At 48.6% G+C, this 20,604-nt stretch overlaps 1 protein-coding gene across 3 annotated transcripts in view; it reads right to left on the bottom strand.

Annotated features, from left to right (window-relative positions):
• mthfd1b (methylenetetrahydrofolate dehydrogenase (NADP+ dependent) 1b) overlaps positions 1-20,604 on the bottom strand; it is a 105,480-nt gene that overhangs the window by 21,168 nt on the left and 63,708 nt on the right. For all 3 annotated transcript variants that reach the window (XM_086002572.1, XM_086002571.1, XM_086002570.1), the window contains exons 18-24: positions 18,649-18,789; positions 15,512-15,580; positions 11,505-11,616; positions 9,408-9,547; positions 6,598-6,639; positions 6,097-6,197; positions 5,097-5,274 (exon numbers count right to left, since the gene is read on the bottom strand). In XM_086002572.1, coding sequence (XP_085858698.1) covers positions 5,097-5,274; positions 6,097-6,197; positions 6,598-6,639; positions 9,408-9,547; positions 11,505-11,616; positions 15,512-15,580; positions 18,649-18,789 — 783 coding nt within the window. The remainder of the gene's footprint in view (positions 1-5,096; positions 5,275-6,096; positions 6,198-6,597; positions 6,640-9,407; positions 9,548-11,504; positions 11,617-15,511; positions 15,581-18,648; positions 18,790-20,604) is intronic.

Below are 20,604 nucleotides of genomic sequence, written 5' to 3'. Positions count from 1 at the left end.
ACCACCCTCTGGGTGAAAAAGTTCTTTCTCAAATCCCCTCTAAACCTCCCGCCCTTTACCTTGAATCTATGCCCCCTAGTTATTGACCCCTCTACTAAGGGAAAAAGCTCCTCAGCATCCATCCTATCTATGCCCCTCATAATTTTGTACACCTCAATCATGTCCCCCCTCAGCCTCCTCTGCTCCAAGGAAAACAAACCCAATCTGCCCAGTCTCTCTTCATAGCTGAAGCGCTCCAGCCCCGGTAACATCCTGGTGAACCTCCTCTGCACCCTCTCCAACGCGATCACATCCTTCCTGTAGTGTGGCGACCAGAACTGCACACAGTATTCCAACTGTGGCCTAACCAGTGTTTTATACAGTTCCATCATAACCTCCTTGCTCTTATATTCAATGCCTCGGCTAATGAAGGCAAGTATCCCATATGCCTTTTTTACCACCTTATCCACCTGTTCCGCCGCCTTCAGGGATCTGTGTACTTGCACACCCAGATCCCTCTGACCCTCCGTCTTGCCTAGGGTCTTACCATTCATTGTGTATTCCCTTGCCTTGTTAGTCCCCCCAAAGTGCATCACCTCGCACTTTTCCGGGTTAAATTCCATTTGCCACTGTTCTGCCCATCTGACCAACCCATCTATATCGTCCTGCAGACTGAGGCTACCCTCCTCGCTATTTACCACCCTACCAATTTTTGTATCATCCGCGAACTTACTGATCATACCTTTTACATTCATATCCAAGTCATTAATGTAGACCACAAACAGCAAGGGACCCAGCACCGATCCCTGTGGTACCCCACTGGCCACAGGCTTCCAGTCACAAAAACAGCTAGGACTCCCCTGCTCTTCTTTGAACTAGTGCTGTGGGATCTTTCTTGTCCACTTGAGGGAGCAGACGGGGCCTCAGTTTAACATCTCATCTGAAAGACGGCACCTCTGACAGTGCGGCGCTCCCTCAGTCCTGCACTGGGTGTGTCAGCCTAGATTTTTGTGCTCAAGTCTCTGGAGTGGGACTTGAACCCACAACCTTCTGACTCAGAGGCGAGAGAGCGACCCACTGAGCCACAGCTGACACTACTCCATTACCCTTCGAGTGAAAAAGTTCCCCGTGTTTTTAACTCTCACCCCTAACTTCCTCATTTTAACCACAACTACTTGCACTTAGCGTCTTTAACATAGTATAAAATTACCCAAGGCACTTCACAGGAGCATTAACAAACATAGAAACATAGAAGATAGGAGCAGGAGTAGGCCATTCGGCCCCTCGAGCCTGCTCTGCCATTCAATGAGATCATGGCTGATCATCCAAATTCAGTACCCTGTCCTTGCCTTCTCCCCATATCCCTTGATCCCTTTAGCCTGAAGAAGTATATCCAACTCCTTCTTGAATATATTTAATGAATTGGCCTCAACTGTCTTCTGTGGTAGAGAATTCCACAGGTTCACCACTCTCTGGGTGAAGAAATTCCTCCTCATCTCTGTCCTAAATGGCTTACCCCTTATCCTTAGACTGTGACCCCTGGTTCTGGACTCTCCCGCCATCGGGAACATCCTTCCTGCATCTAGTCTGTCTAGTCCTGTTGGAATTTTATAAGTTTCAATGAGATCCCCTCTCATTCTTCTAAACTCCAGCGAATACAAGCCTAATTGATCCAATCTCTCTTCATATGTCATTCCTGCCATCCCAGGTACCAGCCTGGTGAATCTTCGCTGCAGTCTCTCCATGGCAAGAACATCCTTCCTCAGATAAGGCGACCAAAACTGCACACAATACTCAAGGTGTAGTCTCACCAAGGCCCTGTACAACTGCAACAAGACATTCTTGCTCCTGTACTCAAATCTTCTCGCTATGAAGGCCAACATACCATTTGCCTTCTTAACCGCCTGCTGCACCTGCATGCTTACCTTCAGCGACTGGAGCGACTGAACCCGACAAACAACATTTTGTGGCGGGCACCAAAGGCAATGGCTTTGGTCTTCCCGATATTTAGTTGGAAGAAATTTCTGCTCATCGTGACAAATCAGAGGCAATGGAGGGGTCGAGCGAGGTGGTGGTGATGAGGCAGAGGTGGGTGTCATCAGTGTACATGTGAAATCTGATGCGTTTTCGGATGATGTCGTCGAGGGGCAGCATATAGATGAGAAATAGGAGGGGCCCCAAGGATAAATCCAGTGGGAATTGAACCCTACATCATGAGGAACAGTTTGCTCGGAAATTCCCTCTGTATTCGACCATCCTGAACCTTTCTTTAGAACTCCGATTCCCAATATCTAGAACCATCGCCATTGCTCCTCTCTATACTGAGGTCAATGGGGGTCAAAGGCGGGTAATGGGACTTAAGGCAGATAAATCCCCCGGACCTGATGGCCTACATCCTAGGGTCTTGAGAGAAGTGGCGGTAGGGATTGTGGATGCATTGGTGATTATTTTCCAAAACTCCCTGGACTCAGGAAAGGTCCTGGCAGATTGGAAAACTGCTAATGTAACACCCTTATTTAAGAAGGGTAGTAGACAAAAAGCCGGAAACTATAGACCAGTTAGCCTAACATCTGTGGTTGGCAAAACGTTGGAGTCCATTATTAAGGAAACAGTAACAGAGCATTTGGATAAACATAATTTAATAGGACAGAGTCAGCATGGTTTTATGAAGGGGAAGTCATGTTTGACAAATTTGCTCGAATTCTTTGAGGATGTAACATACAGGGTGGATAAAGGGGAACCAGTGGATGTAGTGTATTTGGACTTCCAAAAGGCATCTGACAAGGTTCCACACAAAAGATTACTGATCAAGATAAAAAATCACGGGATTCGGGGTAATATACTGGCATGGGTGGAAGACTGGCTCTCTAACAGAAAACAGAGTTGGGATAAATGGTTCGTTCTCGGGCTGGCAATCAGTAACCAGTGGTGTTCCGCAGGGGTCAGTGCTGGCACCCCAACTCTTTACAATCTATATTAACGATTTGGAGGAAGGGACCGAGTGCAACATATCCAAGTTTGCCGACGATACAAAGATGGGAGGGAAAGCAGTGAGTGAGGAGGACATAAAAAACCTGCAAAAGGACATAGACAGGCTAAGTGAGTGGGCAGAGATTTGGCAGATGCAATATAATGTTGGAAAGTGTGAGGTTATGCATTTTGGCAGAAAAAATCAAAGAGCAAGTTATTATCTAAATGGAGAGAAACTGCAAAGTGCTACAGTACAAAGGGATCTGGGGGTCCTGGTGCATGAAACACAGAAGGTTAGTATGCAGGTGCAGCAGGTGATAAGGATGGCCAATGGAATCTTGGCTTTTATTGCAAGGGGGATGGAGTATAAAAACAGGGAAGTCTTGCTTCAGTCATACAGGGTATTGGTGAGGCCACACCTGGAATACTGCGTGCAGTTTTGGTTTCCATATTTAAGAAAAGATATACTTGCTCTCGAGGCGGTTCAGAGAAGGTTCACTTGGTTGATTCCGGAGATGAGGGGGTTGACGTATGAGGAAAGGTTGAGTAGGTTGGGGCTCTACTCATTGGAGTTCAGAAGAATGAGAGGCGATCTTATCGAAACATATAAGATTGTGAGGGGGCTTGATCGGGTGGATGCGGTGAGGATGTTTCCACTGATGGGTGAGACTAGAACTAGGGGGCATAATCTTAGAATAAGGGGCTGCCCTTTCAAAACTGAGATGAGGAGAAACTTCTTCACTCAGAGGGTAGTAAATCTATGGAATTTGCTACCCGAGAGAGCTGGGGAAGCTGCAACATTAAATAAATTTAAAATGGAGATAGACAGTTTCCTAGCTGATAAAGGAATTAGGGGTTACGGCGAGCGGGCAGGGAAGTGGACGTGAGTCTAGATTCGGATCAGCCATGATCCTACTGAATGGCGGAGCAGGCCCGAGGGGCCATATGGCCTACTCCTACTCCTGCTTCTTATGTAAATCGTCCAGTGGCTGGAATCATACCCGATTGAGAGGAAGATGGCAGTGGTTGTTGGTCAGTCGTCGCAGCCTAGGACCAACCAACCAGGGAACAGGCTATTTTAGATCTTGTATTGTGTAATGAGACAGGGTTAATTAGCAATCTCATAGTAAAGGATCCTCTGGGGCAGAGTGATCATAATATGATAGAAGTTCACATTAATTTTGAGAGTGACTTTCCCAAGTTCGAAACTAGAGTCTTAAACTTAAATAAAGCCAACTACATAGGTATGAGGGGCGAGTTGGCTAAGGTAGATTGGAAAAAATAGATTAAAAGGTATGGCGGTAGATAAGCAGTGGCTAGCATTTAAAGAAATATTTCATAATTCTCAACAAAAATACATTCCATTGAGAAACAAAAACTCCACGGGAAAAGTGATCCAACCGTGGCTAACTAAAGAAGTTAAGGATAGTATTAGATTCAAAGAAGAAACTTATAATGTTGCAAAGAATAATAGTAAGCCTGAGGATTGGGAGAGTTTCCGAAACCAGCAAACGTTGACCAAAAAATTGATAAAAAGGGAAAAAATAGAATGAGAGAAAACTAGCAAGAAATATAAAAGCAGATTGTAAGAGCTTCTACAAGTATGTAAAAAGGAAAAGAGTAGCAAAAGTAAACGTTGGTCCCTTAGAGGCTGAGACAGGAGAAATTATTATGGGGAATAAGGAAATGGCAGAAATGTTCAACAAATATTTTGTATCTGTCTTCACAGTAGAAGACACAATGACCAGCCATGATCTTATTGAATGGCGGAGCAGGCTTGAGGGGCCATATGGCCTACTCCTGCTCTTATTTCTTATGTTCTTACGACATCACTACAGGGAATCGTCCTAGGCCCAAACACCTTCAACTGCTTCATCAATGACCTTCTCCACATCATCAGTTCAGGAGTGGAGATGATTCTACATCTCCATTTCCAGAACCAAGGCGGGTAAATGGAGTTAAGATCAGCCATGATCTAACTGAATGGCGGAACAGGCTCAAGGGGCTGAATGGTCTCCTCCTGTTCCTATCTTCCTATGTTCCTATTAAAAAGGGGAGACTGCGGCACAAATTTAATCCGGGTACTCTTTACAGTGAGAGAAATTTTCCTGTATGGCTCAATGGGAAATAGCAAAATGAATTCTTACCTCCAATTGGTAGAGGAATTTGAAGTCACTCTCCAGCTGAGAAGCTCTCTGTACGGCTTTGGCAAGTTCGACCGCTCCCTGCCCTCCTTCGGCCCAATGAGTGCATTTCACAGCGTCAAACGCACCCACTTCCTTGGCCGTGCTGCACACCAGGTCGAGTTCAGCCTCTGTGTCTGATCTGCAGGAGGACAGAAGGATCTGCTGGTAACACAGGCCAAACCAGCTCACAACACAAGCATCAGGCGACAGAGAATTGGATATTACAAGTAAAAGTCCGACCCCTGGAGCAGCGCTGTACCATATGAACATGGCCTACGCAGCACGACAGTACACCCTCCACAACAGCGCGATACATGAGTACGCCCTCCACACCAATATGATACGAGTACCTATGTTCCCTGTAATTTATTTTGGCCCTGCGCGGTCCCTTTAAGGTGCTGTACGGGCCAATCGAAATACCGCGCATGCACGGTTTTTACATTGAAATGCCGGCAAGCCGGCTGTGCGGGATCCTCAGAGCAGCGCACGCACCTTATAGGGAACACTGATGAGTACGCCCTCCACACCAGCGCCACACACGAGTACACCCTTCACACCAGCGCGAAACATGGAGCACGTCCCTCACACCAGTGCCACACACGAGTATGCCCTTCACACCAGCGCGAAACATGGAGCACGTCCCTCACATCAGCGCGATACACGAGTATGCCCTTCAGAGCAGCGCGATACAGGAGTACACCATCCACACCAGCGCAATACACAAGTACACCCTTTAGAGCAGTGCAATACAGGAGTACACCCTTCACATCTTTAGCTTCCACTAGAACAGGGAGACAGGACCTCGGTTTAACGACTCATTTGAAGGACTCATTCAGTGCTGCGGTGGAGGGTCAGTCTAGATTAGTGCGCAAGTTCTAGAGCGAGTCTCGGACACCCACCCCCAAGAATGCCACGTACCGAGACGCGCTGACAAAAGGATGACTGCGGAACCCGTACTCACTTGAAGGCATTGACCGCCACCACCACTGCAACTCCGAATGTGTTTGCATTCTCGATCTGTTTACGGAGGTTACTGCAGCCCTTCCCCACCAAGTCCAGGTTCTACGCAAAACAGAGGAGAGATCACACTCCGGGTCAAGTGCCAACAAACACACGGAGGAGACAACCGCAATGCGCAGCTCAGTCAACCAAAGCCGGTGCACGACACTCAGCAAGTAATTTTACTGCTCTGCACACGATTGAGAGCGAATTTATTAGCAGTTCTGTGGCCGTTTGTAATACAAATTCTGCTCGATTATTGCCCTCGGTCTCTGTTCAAGGTTCAAACCCTTTTAGTTTATCATAATATGCTGGTAGCAGAGCCTCAAGAATGTTTAAACACCTAAACCCAGTCCTACTTCAAAGGGTCCCAATCCTAGCCTAAGAAACTCCAATCCATCCACCACCACCGCGGAGAGGCAACAAACCTATTCACAGGGAAATACAACCCATCAGAATTTACCTCTTCGACATATTCCTTCGGCAGTGGGACGCCTGCAGTCACCTACAGTAAAATTACGGGAAAAAAGTGTTAGAACTTGGTTTGAAATGCGGCCATGAAAGAAAGAATTTGCATTTATATGGCACCTTTCACAACCTCAGGACATCCAAACAATGTTCCCGTTAAGCTGCACAGTCGCGCAGCGGTCTGGAGGTCCCACGCAGGCCGCTCACCGGCTTTACAATGGAAAAACCGCGCATGCACGGAAATTTGAATGGGCCGCGCAGCCCATTAAAGGGGCCACCACCGCCACCCCCCCCCCAAAAAATTAGAGGGAACATAAATCCCGAAGCGCTTTACAGCCAATGAAGTAGTCACTGTTGGAATGTAGGAAATGCGGCAGCCAATTTGCGCACAGCAAGCTCCCACAAACAGCAATAAGACAATAACCAGATAATCTATTATAGTGATGTCGGTTGAGGGATAAATATTGGCCAGGACACCGGGGAGAACTCCCCTGCTCTTCTTCAAAATAGTACTTGGTTTAGTGTCTCAGCTAAAAGACGGCACCTCCGACAGTGCAGCACTCCCTCAGTACTGCCCCTCCGACAGTGCGGCGCTCCCTCAGTACTGCCCCTCCGACAGTGCAGCGCTCCCTCAGTACTGCCCCTCCGACAGTGCAGCGCTCCCTCAGTACTGCCCCTCCGACAGTGCGGCACTCCCTCAGTACTGCCCCTCCGACAGTGCAGCGCTCCCTCAGTGCTGCCCCTCCGACAGTGCAGCGCTCCCTCAGTACTGCCCCTCCGACAGTGCAGCACTCCCTCAGTACTGCCCCTCCGACAGTGCGGCGCTCCCTCAGTGCTGCCCCTCCGACAGTGCGGCGCTCCCTCAGTACTGCCCCTCCGACAGTGCGGCACTCCCTCAGTGCTGCCCCTCCGACAGTGCGGCGCTCCCTCAGTACCGCCCCCTCCGACAGTGCGGCACTCCCTCAGTACCGCCCCCTCCGACAGTGCGGCACTCCCTCAGTACCGCCCCCTCCGACAGTGCAGCACTCCCTCAGTACTGCCCCTCCGACAGTGCAGCGCTCCCTCAGTACTGCCCCTCCGACAGTGCAGCGCTCCCTCAGTACTGCCCCTCCGACAGTGCAGCGCTCCCTCAGTACTGCCCCTCCGACAGTGCAGCACTCCCTCAGTACTGCCCCTCCGACAGTGCAGCGCTCCCTCAGTACTGCCCCTCCGACAGTGCAGCGCTCCCTCAGTACTGCCCCTCCGACAGTGCAGCACTCCCTCAGTACTGCCCCTCCGACAGTGCGGCGCTCCCTCAGTACTGCCCCTCCGACAGTGCGGCGCTCCCTCAGTACCGCCCCCTCCGACAGTGCGGCACTCCCTCAGTACCGCCCCCTCCGACAGTGCGGCACTCCCTCAGTACTGCCCCTCCGACAGTGCAGCACTCCCTCAGTACTGCCCCTCCGACAGTGCAGCGCTCCCTCAGTACTGCCCCTCCGACAGTGCAGCGCTCCCTCAGTACTGCCCCTCCGACAGTGCAGCGCTCCCTCAGTACTGCCCCTCCGACAGTGCAGCGCTCCCTCAGTACTGCCCCTCCGACAGTGCAGCGCTCCCTCAGTACTGCCCCTCCGACAGTGCAGCACTCCCTCAGTACTGCACTGGAGTGTCAGCCTAGATTTTGTGTTCAAGTCTCTTGAGTGGACCTTGAACTCATAACCTGCTGACTCAGAGGCGAGAGTGCTACCCACTGAGCCAAGGCTGACACATCCGTAAGCCATACTGAAATCACCTTTCTGAAAAAAGAGGTACTTCAAAACCTGCCACAAACTTCGTACCCTTGTCATCGACTCCATCACCCTCCCAGTCAACTGCCTCAGTCTGAACCAGGCTGTTCACAATCCCAGTATTCTACAAAATCCCAAGCTGAGCTTCAGAATCCATATCCTCTCCATCACAAAGACCGCCAACTTCCACTTCCATAATATTGCTCGTCTCCGCCCTGCCTCAGTCCATCTGCTGCTGAAACCCTTATTCACGCCTTAATCACTACCAGACTCGACTATTCCAACACTCTCCTGGCCGGCCTCTCATCTTCATCCCTCCATAAACTTCAGCTCATCTTAAACAAACATCGGCTATTCTGCACCCATGTCCCACTCACCCATCACCCCTGTGCTCGCTGACCTACATTGGCTCCCGGTCAGGCAATGTCTCGATTTTAAAATATTCAACCTCCTGTTTAAATCCCTCCATTGCCTCACCTCTCCCTTCCTCTGTAACCTCCTCCAGCCCTACAATCCCCCCAAATTCTCCACTCCTCTGTCTTCTGCCTCTGTGCACCCCAATACGCTCCCTTCGCCCCACCAGTGGCTGCCGTGCCTGGGCTCCACACTCTGGTATTCCCTCAAGCCCATTCACCTCCCCCCTCCTGCTTTCAGGCCCTACCTAAAACCCGCCTCTGCCACCAGGCGGCTTTCTGCAGGTGCCTTAGGATGCACCCTGAACCTTGGGGAGAGAGCCAGCAACCCCGTAAAACTGTATGGCCTTACTCCCATTGCCTGGCTGAAGCTTGCAAATCAGGCTGCTCAGCTGTAAAAGGCATCAGTGCCCTGGAGAACGCGGGTTCGCGTTGCTCCCTGGCTGCTGTTGCGGAGATCTCCCGGAGCTGCCCAAAATGACCCTGCCCTGTCCGAGGTTGAGTGTAACGGTCAGAATCTCCTGCTGTTGGCGCGGCGGCTATTTCCCTTGCGCCTCTGGGGCATGCTCGGGTACACTGCTCTACGTTAAAGGCGCTGCGTCAATGTGTCCCGTTGTCGTTCTCCTTACCGTGGGGCCACCGCCGTGCATTTTCAGGGCCCTTACAGTGGCAACCAGCACGACCACGTGGGGGCGCAGACCCGAGTACCTGCACTTGATGTCGAAGAACTTCTCCATTCCAATGTCTGCTCCAAAACCCGCCTCCGTCACTACAATTAAACAGGACAGACAATTAAACACGTCCAGATACGGTGAGAAATACACTAACCCAAACAGATATGGGAAGATACATTTGCAGGTAGCAGCCAATCAAAAAAAAGACTTGCATTTCTATAGCGCCTTTCACGACCACCGGACGGCTCAAAGCGCTTTACAGCCAATGAAGTACTTTTTGAAGTGGAGTCTCTGTTGTAATGTGGGAAGCGCTGCGGCAGCCAATTTACATCAATATCAGGTGTAAAAGTGTCAGCCAGTGGCTCAGTGGGTTGCACTCTTGAACCCACAACCTTCTGGCTCAGAGGCAAGTCCCACTCCAGAGACTTGAGCACAAAAATCTAGGCTGACACTCCCAGTGCAGTACTGAAGGAGTGCTGCACTGTTGGAGCTGCCGTTTTTCGGATGAGACGTTAAACCGAGGCCCTGTCTGCTCTCAGCTGGATGGAAAAGATACCACGGCCACTATTTCGAAGAGCAGGGAAGTTCTCCCCGGTGTCCTGGGCCAATACTCTCCACTTGCCTGGATGAGTGCAGCTCCAACAACACTCAAGAAGCTCGACACCATTCAGGATAAAGCAGCCCGCTTGATTGGCACTCCATCCACCACCTTCAACATTCACTCCCTCCACCACCGGCGCACTGTGGCTGCAGTGTGTACCATCTACAAGATGCACTGCAGCAACTCGCCAAAGCTCCTTCAACAGCACCTTCCAAACCCGCGACCTCTACCACTTAGAAGGACAAGGGCAGCAGACGCATGGGAACATCACCACCTACAAGTTCCCCTCCAAGCCACACACCATCCTGACTTGGACCTGTATCGCCGTTCCTTCACTGTCGCTGGGCCAAAATCTTGGAACTCCCTTCCTAACAGCCATGTGGGTGTACCTACACCATATGGACTGCAGTTGTTCAAGGCAGCGGCTCACCACCATCTTCTCAAGGGCAATTAGGGATGGGCACTAAATGCAGGCCTAGCCAGCAACGCCCACATCCCATCAATGAATAAAAATTAAAAAATTTTTTTTATCCCTCAACCAACATCACAGATTATCTGATCATTATCATATTGCTGTTTGTGGGAGCTTGCTGTGTGCAAATTGACTGCTGTGCTTCCTACATTACAACAGTTACGACACTTCAAAAGTACTTCATTGGCTGTAAAGCTCTTTGGGACGTCCTGAGGTGGTGAAAGGCGCTATAGAAATGCGAGGCTTTCATTCTAAGATTTTGGACCTGCGCAATGCTGCAGTATCCGTTCCCTGCCAGCGGGTAGAGCTGTTTGAATGGCGCTCTGAGGGACTCTACTGGCACCAATCACGTACTGCACCATGAAACAGACTGTTCAGGTACTTATAGAATTTTACAGCATGGCAACAGGCCATTCGGCCCATGCCGGTGTTTATGCTGTTTCTCTCTCCACGGATGCTGCCTGCCCCGCTGAGTATTTCCAGCATTTTCTGTTTTTGTTTGATTTCCAGCATCCGCAGTATTTCGCTTTTGTTAAAGGATTTGATAGGGTTGGTAGAGGGAAACTATTTCCTCTGGTGGGGGGGGGGGGGGCGGGGGGGAGTCCAGAACAAGGAGGCATCACCTTAAAATGAGAGCCAGGCTGTTCAAGGGTGATGAGAGGGAGCACTACTTCACACAAAGGGTAGTGGAAATCTGGAACTCCCTCCCTCAATAAACTGCTGAGGCTGGGGAGTCAATTGAAAATGTCAGAACTGAGATTGATAAGATTTTTGTTAGGCAAGGTTATTAGGAGTTATGGAACCAAGGCAGGTAGATGGAGTTAAGAGACAGATCAGGCATATTCTAAATGAACGGTGGAACAGGCTCAAGGGGCTGAATGGCCTGCCCCTGTTCCTAGGTTTCCAACGCCCACGCGGGGCCTCTAGCTGCAGAAACCGGGTATAACACCAGGAGAACGCCTACAGTCCCGTTACTCACCTACAAACCCACCAGGCCCAACTAGTTTTAGTGCTATTTTGTCAGCCAGGATGGAGGAGTTTCCATGTGCGATGTTGGCGAAGGGTCCAGCATGAACAAACACGGGAGTCCCCTGTTAACAACACAAAAATCAGTCAGTGGCCATTTCCACGGTAGCTGCGCCTGGACTGAAACACAGGTATCCGTGTCCGGGAGCGCCTCGATCAACACACAAAAGCTATTTCCCCTAATATAGATTAACACACAAAAAAAACTATTTCTCCCAATACAAAGTAACACATAAAAAACGATTTCTCCCAATATAAATGAACGCACTCGAGTACTGTGTACAGTTCTGGTCACCACATTACAGGAAAGATGTGATTGCACTAGAGAGGGTGCAGAGGAGATTTATGAGGATGTTGCAAGGACTGGAGAATTTTAGCTATGAGGAAAGACTGGAGAGGCTTGGGGTTGTTTTCTTTGGAACAGAGGAGGCTGAGGGGAGACTTGATTGAGGTGTATCAAATTATGAGGAGCCCAGATAGAGTGGGTAGGAAGGACCTATTTCCCCTAGCAAAGAGGTCAATAACCAGGGGCACAGATTTAAAGTAATGGGTAGAAGGATTAGAGGGGAGTTGAGGAGAACTTTTTTCACCCAGAGGGTGGTGGGGGTCTGGAACTCACTGCCTGAAAGGGTGGGAGAGGCAGAAACACTCATTGCCTGGAAGTGCCGTAACCTACAGGACTGGAAAGTGGGATTAGGCGGGATAGCTCTTTTCCGGCTGGCACAGGCATGATGGGCCGAATGGCCTCCTTCTGTGCCGTAAATTTCTATGATAATACACAAAAACTATTTCATCTAAAGAAAATGGAGACATCCCACAGAAACATCTTCAGAAGTAGGGCTCGCAGGAAACATGGTGTAGAAACGTATTTTCTGGTGACATGCATCAGCTTTGTAGAAGCTAAACAGAAAACCGTGATATCGGAAAGATGAGGTACGGGGATTGATTGGGATATTACATTTTGTAGGTGAAGTACCGAATACTTTCAGAGGACAGCTACACTTGTATAATACAGCTCAGTTATCAGCTCTTCAGTTTATACCTAGAGTGCATATATAATTTTTGGAAAAATTCAAGTACAGCATACTATAGCATAGATGCATTTAAGGGGAAGCCAGATAAGTACACGAGGGAGAAAGGAATAGAAAGGTATGCTGTTGAGATGAAGTAAGGTCGGCTCGTGTGGAGAATAAACACCGGCACCGCCTGCTGGTCCCGCACAGCCCGGAACCGCCTTTTCCAATGTGAAACTTTGAATGGGCCCTGCAGCCCCTTAGAGACCGCGCACCCAAAAAATAAGGGGACATTGAACACCGGCGCGGACCAGTTGGGCTGAATGGCCTGTTTCTGCACTGTAAAATTCAGCGACAAGTCGCTACCACTAGGCGAAGCTCTACTTTCATAACTAACCAAAGGTCTCCAGTGCCAGAAATCTAGAACACCGCCACCAAAAAAAACAAGCACTGCTGTGGAACCCTAAAGGACTTTACTGGACCAGTGCATTCACAAAAACCAGCTGGCAAACTACGCTCATCATGTGCAGCCTTTTATTGACCGCTTCAGGCAAGAGCAACCAACTGAAATTGTGAATGTACGGAAGTGATGAAATGATGAATGGTCCATCCAGCCTGTCCAGTGTAGTTGTGAAGCCCGATGCATAATTAACTTGTAGCCCACCACCTCCTGGCATCATGTCCCTGGGGTACTTCATGCTCATGGTGTCAGCTGTGGCTCAGTGGGTAGCACCCTCTCTTGCCTCCAAGTCAGAAGGTCGTGGGTTCACGTCCCACTCCAGAGACTGGAGCACAAAATCCAGGCCGACACTCCCAGTGCAGTACTGAGGGGGTGCTGCACTGTCGGAGGTGATGTCTTTCTGATGAGACGTTAAGCCGAGGCCCCGCCTCCCCTTGCAGGTGGAAGTAAAAGATCCCACGGCACTATTTTGAAGAGGAGCAGGGGAGCTCTCCCCGGTGTCCTGGCCAATATTTATCCCTCACCTGTTCATTATCACATTGCTGTTTGCAAATTGGTTGTCGCGTTTCCTACGACTTTGGGGCCGGACCAGTGTTTTATACAGGTTCATCATAATTTCCACACTTTTGTACTCTATGCCTCTATTCATGAAGCCCAGGGTCCCGTAAGCCCTTTTAACTGCTTTCTCAACCTGCCCTGCCACCTTCAGCGATGTGTGCACACATACCCCCAGGTGTCTCTGTTCATGCGCCCCTTTTAGGATTGTACCCTTTAGTTTATATGTCCTCTCCTCATTCTCTCCACCAAAATGTATCACTTCACACTTTTCAGCATTAAATTTCATCTGCCACGTGTCTGCCCATTCCACCAGACTGTGTATGTCCTCTTGAAGTCTATCACTCTCCTCCTCGCTGTTCACTATACTTTGAAGTTTTGTGTCATCTGCAAATTTTGAAATTGTGTCCTGTACACCCACATTCAAGTGACTAATATATATCAAGAAAAGCAGTGGTCCTAGTACCGACCCCTGGGGAACACCAGTGTATACCTTCCTCCAGTCCAAAAAACAACCGTTCACCACTACTCTCTGTTTCCTGTCACTTAGCCAATTTCGTATCTATGCTGCCACTGTCCCTTTTATTCCATGGGCTTCAACTTTGCTGGCAAGCCTATTATGTGGCACTTTATCAAACGCCTTTTGGAAATCCATGTACACTACGTCAACCGCACTGTCCTCATCAACCCTCTGTTACCTCATCAAAAAACTCGAAGTTAGTTAAACACGACTTGCCTTTAACAAATCTATGCTGGCTTTGCTAAATTAATCCACACTCGTCCAAGTGACTGTTAATTTTGTCCCCGATTACTGTTTCTAAAAGCTACCGGAGGTCAAACTGACTGGCCTGTAGTTGCTGGGTTTATCTTTACACCCTTTTTTGAACAATGGTGTAGCATTTGCAATTATCAAGTCCTCTGGCACCACCCCCGTATCGAAGGAGGATTGGAATATCATGGCCAGTACCTCCGCGATTTCCTCCCCCAATTCCCTCAGTATCCTAGGATGCATCACATCCGCTCCTGGCAATTTATTTACTTTAAGTACAGCCAGCCTTTCTAATACCTCCTCTATCAATTTTTATCCTATCAAGTATCTTCACTACCTCCTCCTTTACTATGTCTATGGCAGCATCCTCTTCCTTGGTGAAGACAGATGCAAAGTACTCGTTTAGTACCTCAGCCATACCCTCTGCCTCCATGCATAGATCTCCTTTTTGGTCTCTAATCAGCCCCACCCCGCCTCTTACTATCCTTCTACTATTTAGATGCCTATAGAAGACTTTTGGATTACCTTTTATGTTGGTTGCCATTCTATTCTCATACCCTCTCTTTGCCCCTCTTATTTCCTTTTTCACTTCTCCTCTGACCTTTCTATATATATCCTGATTCATACACGCTCTTTTTCTGCTTCATCGTATTCTCTATCTCTTTCGTCATCCAGGGAGCCCTGACTTTAGTTGCCCTGCCTTTCCCCCTAGTGGGAATGTACCTCAACTGTACCTGAACTATTTCCTCTTTAAAGGCAGCCCATTGTTCCATTACAGCTTTGCCTGCCAATCTTTGATTCCAGTTTACCCGGGCCAGATCCGTTCTCATCCCACTGAAATTGGCCTTCCCCCAGTTAAACGTTCTTACTCTAGATTGCTCCTTGTCCTTTTCCATAGCTAATCTAAACCTTATGATACTATGATCACTGTTCCCTAAATGCTCCCCTACTGACACTTGCTCCACTTGACCCACCTCATTCCCCAGAACCAGATCCAGCAATGCCTCCTCTTTAGAAACAGCTACCCTCAAAGCAGAGAAAGTCACGCATGACTTGGAATTTTAATTTTTAAATGTTGCCCCCACCCCCTCCCCACAAATGTGAAATTAGCAGATTTGACAAGACATAAATAGGTTAACGGATGTGGGTGAAACAGCACAAACCTCCAATGTCTGCATGAGGTTGGGTTTAATCGCATCCTTCATCAGCACAGCCAGAGCTCCACTGATTCCCTAGAGAGAAAAATAATTGATCAGGATCTTCATCAGCATGAGGCAGACTTACAACCGGGAGAAAGGGAGTGTGACTAACTTTCACTCCCTTTCAAACAGAGTTACTTTTTATTACAATAGAGCCTCCAAGTCCAAGAGATGTACGGAATTACCGACCACTAATTTAACAACCGGAGTCACAGATAATGTAATCGCAAGCAGGTTATTTAACTTGGACTGCGAGCAAAGATCTAGAGGTCAGAGTAGTGGTTACATGGAACGAACGCCCAACAAAATTAGCCCATTCCCTGGATCAGTGACTCAGCAGGAATGGGATCGCAGGTTACAGGGATAAGGACGGGCAATCATGGAAATCACTAGCTCCTGTTGGGACCATGGAAACGTTACCTGTGGCAACTGAGCAGCCAGCTTTGATTAACAGAGGTGGGAAGTGTGTGTGGAAACAGCGCAGTTCTATTTGACCATCTTTGAGGTCATGGCAGCATCTTCAATCCTTACCTCAACACCCCTCAATCAATGTTCCTCCCATGGTGAGTGGGAGCGCGGCCAGCACCAATTGGGAGGCCCCGCGCAGGCCGCTCACCAGCTGCTGCCGCTAGAAGATACCGTGCAGTAAATTTAAAGGGGCCACGCACTTAAAAAAAAATTAAAGGGAACGTTGCCTTCAATCCTCTTCATTCTGAAAATGATAGATTTTTGCATGACAAGTGTATAAAAGAATACAGAACCAAGGGGGTAGATGCAGTTAGGATATAGATCAGCCATGATCTCATGGAATGGCAGAACAGGCTTCGAGGGGCTGAATGGCCTGCTCCTGTTCCTATACACATCTATTTGTCTCTTAAATCCAGGTGTACAATCAGCTTCCTTGTGGAGCAATGTAGAAGATGTTTCTTTCCCCTATTTTCTTCTCTTGTCTCTTTAAAAAAAAATTTGTTCACAGGATGTGGGCGTCGCTGTCGAGGCCAGCATTTATTGCCCATCCCTAGCTGCCCCTCGAGAAGGTGGCGGTGAGCCGCCTTCTTGAACCGCTGCAGTCCGTGTAGTGAAGGTGCTCCCACAGTGCTGTTAGGGAGGGAGTTCCAGGATTTTGACCCAGTGACGATGAAGGAACGGCGATATATTTCCAAGTCAGGATGGTGTGTGACTTGGAGGGGAACTTGGAGGTGGTGGTGTTCCCATGCACCTGCTGCCCTTGTCCTTCTAGGTGGAAGAGGTCGCGGGTTTGGGAGGTGCTGCCGAAGAAGCCTTGGTGAGTTGCTGCAGTGCATCTTGTAGATGGTACACACTGCAGCCACGGTGCGCCGGTGGTGGAGGGAGTGAGTGTTTAAGGTGGTGGATGGAGTGCCAATCAAGCGGGCTGCTTTGTCCTGGATGGTGTCGAGCTTCTTGAGTGTTGATGGAGCTGCACTCATCCAGGCAAGTATTGGTACTCTCATGCTGGGATGCACCTCCTCTCCTCCATTACCTCTTCTCATGGTCCATTCCTCATATGTGAACCATAGATAGCAACATGAAATGGCTAATCCTTTACAGACGGCATCACAGCCCAGCTCTTGTCCTTCAATTCCCTGATGCCCGTGGAAAGCACGAGCTCGGCGCGCTGAAGAGGGAATTTTACAAGTTTTCGACAAAAGAAAAATCAAGTTGTAGCGCGGAGTGGGGAGCGTGGAGCAAATTGATCCCATTTCACAATCTATACACGCACGCACGTTTGGACAGATACTCGAGACACATGTCCCTGAGCAGGTATTTAGCTGCCTCTTTGCACGGGGGTTAGCTGCTGCTTGGCAATGAAGTTTTATTTTTTTTAAAGAAAATCAATTTACCAATTGCATCGAAGAGAGAATTGCGTTAAAAAACAACCCACTACATACTTAATGCATTTGCTTTCGATTAAGTTCACCTTAGGCACACTGAGACACAATGTAATCAAAATTCCCGAGCCTGCAGAAACCTCAAACAGGACATGGCCCCAGGATGACATTTTGTCAAAGATAATTGGTTCTGACTATCTCCTTTCCTCTCTCTCTATATATATAAAAAGTTGCAGATGCAAAAATCAAATCAGACAATTAAGATGCAGTGGCCATAAGAGATCAATTCTGTTATTACAGAACAAGTTTTATTGCATCTTAAATACCCACCCCATCGACCGCGGTCAATGATCAGACCCCAATCCCCCACATCCTTCAAATAGGCAGACTGATCAGCAATGATATAATGTACATTTCACAAAATGCTTCATGCAATGAATTGTTCTGGAGCGACAGCTATTAGGTGCAGAATGTTAAAGAGCTCCTTCAGGTGGAGGTTGTCGGTGAGCAAGTGTTTGGCGGGGGGAGAATCGGGGGAAATGGACACAAGGTTTGTGCCAATGAAAGGCCATTCAGCCCATCGATCTCCCTCCATCCAGAATCTATGTCTCATCATGGATTCTTCTCTCCTTACTTCTGCCTTCCCCCACTCGATTGCCTACACTAAGCAACAAGTGCCTTCCCCGACTTTCTCTGAAGAACAAAAGCACAGAGTGCTCCCTCCACAAATTCTGTTGGTTTCTCCACCTACCAAAACTACAGGCCTCTTCCTGGATAAGGCAGGGGAGTGACCTCCTCGGAGCCCTTGCAGCCCATTCGGTGGGAATCCACCAGGAGATGAATCAGGAGCAACTATTCGACTACCGCCCCCGCCCCGGATCTCTTTCCCGTATTTCCCAAGGATACGTTCCTCCCTCCGCGAGTCTCCTCCCCAAAGTGGGGGCTGCGAGACCGATGGGCGGTTAATCCAAGGTCTGGTGGATATTAAAGATCCCACGGCACTGCTCGAGGAGTACGAACCTCTTCGTGTCCTGGCCAACACTCCTCCCACAACCAGCACCAAACCAGGTTAATTGAACGTCTACTGCCTGACTGTTTGTGGGAACTTACCGTGTAAAATGGCTTGCCCACGTCACAGTTACTCTGCTTCAAAGCAATTTGTTGCATGAGAAATTCTACGAGAGGTGACAAGTTATTACATGAAAGCGATCAGTCTCTGGTCCGAGCACCAGCATCGAGTACCCAGCTTACCAAATCGTCCGTGGTAACCGGCTGGCCTTTCTTATTGGAAGCGACCACCATTTTCCCCAGCCGCTGCCTCATGTCATTCAAACCATCGGTCAGTGCCAGTACCGCCATGATCTCACTTGCCACTGTGATGTCGAATTGCGTCTAAAAAGTGGGAGGATATATACAAAACCAATAAGCAGTCACTCTTCAATCCTCCCGACTTACCGCAAGCCATTGCATTCAAATAACCCGTGTTTCTCATTACACACAAGCTTCTCAGTCAAGACAAAAAATATTACACGGTAACTTTATCACAATCACGATTCTTGGGGGAGATTTTTATTTTCAAGGGAATGCTTTCTTATTTGTGCCAGGGTCAAAGACTCATAGGGTAGGTACAGCATGGCTCAGATACAGAGTAAAGCTCCCTCTACACTGTCCCATCAAACAATCCCCAGGGCAGTTACCGCACGGGGTTAGATACAGAGTAAAGCTCCCTCTACACTGTCCCATCAAACACTCCCAGAGCAGGTACAGCACGGGTTAGATACAGAGTAAAGCTCCCTCTACACTGTCCCATCAAACATTCGCAGGGCAGATACAGCACAGGTTAGATACAGAGTAAAGCTCCCTCTACACTGTCCCATCAAACACTCCCAGGGCAGGTACAGCACAGGTTAGATACAGAGTAAAGCTCCCTCTACACTGTCCCATCAAACACTCCCAGGGCAGATACAGCACAGGTTAGATACAGAGTAAAGCTCCCTCTACACTGTCCCATCAAACACTCCCAGGGCAGGTACAGCACAGGTTAGATACAGAGTAAAGCTCCCTCTACACTGTCCCATCAAACACTCCCAGGGCAGGTCCAGCACGGGTTAGATACAGAGTAAAGCTCCCTCTACACTGTCCCATCAAACATTCGCAGGGCAGATACAGCACGGGTAAAGCTCCCTCGACTGGACATTTCCAGTTTCCTACTTACTCAGTGAAAGTATGTGCTTATTGAATGTCAAACACTGTATTCAAACTAGATCTTAAAAGGTGAGAGGGCAGGGGTGAGCTGCTATCCACACTAAGCTTCTGATTGCAGCCACGCTAGAATACAACAGTGTTTGGCCACATTATCGGGAACAGGTGAGGGGAGTGGGGGGAGAGAGATGGAGAAGGAAAGACACATTCCTGTAAGCATTCCCAGGGAGTGACCAGAGGCAATTAATAATGAACTCCAAACCTGATGTTAAATAATAACCAAGGCGTAAGGCTGAGATTCTTGCCAGGTAGGAATTGTTTTGGGGTCTGCGACTATTGAAATGGTGCCGAGGCCGTTTTAAACATGAACTAAAAGCCACTGAAGTGTAAAAGCACTGGTAATAATCTGCTCGTTGCTAATTGTTTATTCTTTCAAACTCAAGAACAAATTACACCTAGTGGAGATTCCGATGTTTGCTATCCCTCTCCTAAATGATGCCACAGGCAACTATGCAAACCTGCATCAACCTGGAAGGGTGGAAAGCAATGTTCCCTGTAGGCTGCACTATGTTCTGTGTGGCCTCTTTCTTTCAATGCGCAGTCCCTTTAAATCTCTGCGCATGCGCGGTATTTCCAACGTAAAAGCTCGTGAGCGGCCTGCGCGGGACCTTTCAGATTACTGCGCTCGCAGCTCAGAGGAACATTGGTGGGAGGTGCAGTTCTTCATGGTGGAGGCAGTTAGCACACGTTCTCTCTTTCACTCATTATACTGAGAGGTTATACCTATCAGGAAAGGCTGAACGGGCTGGGGCTCTTTTCTCTAGAAAAGGGAAGGCTGAGGGGTGACCTGATTGAGCTCTTTAAAATTATGAAACGATTTGATAGCGTATATGTAGAGAAAATGTTCCCATTTGTGGGAAGACTGGAACTAGGGGCCATCAATATAAGATCATCACTAATAAATCCAATAGGGAATTCAGGAGAAACTTCTTTACCCAGAGAGTG

This window comes from Somniosus microcephalus, chromosome 12 (genome assembly GCF_052327205.1).
Source record: "Somniosus microcephalus isolate GS21.2 chromosome 12, FLI_Smic_1.0, whole genome shotgun sequence".
Lineage (NCBI taxonomy): Eukaryota > Metazoa > Chordata > Chondrichthyes > Squaliformes > Somniosidae > Somniosus > Somniosus microcephalus.
The sequence above is the reverse complement of the archived record's forward strand: the minus strand, read 5'-3'. Positions and strand labels throughout refer to the sequence as shown.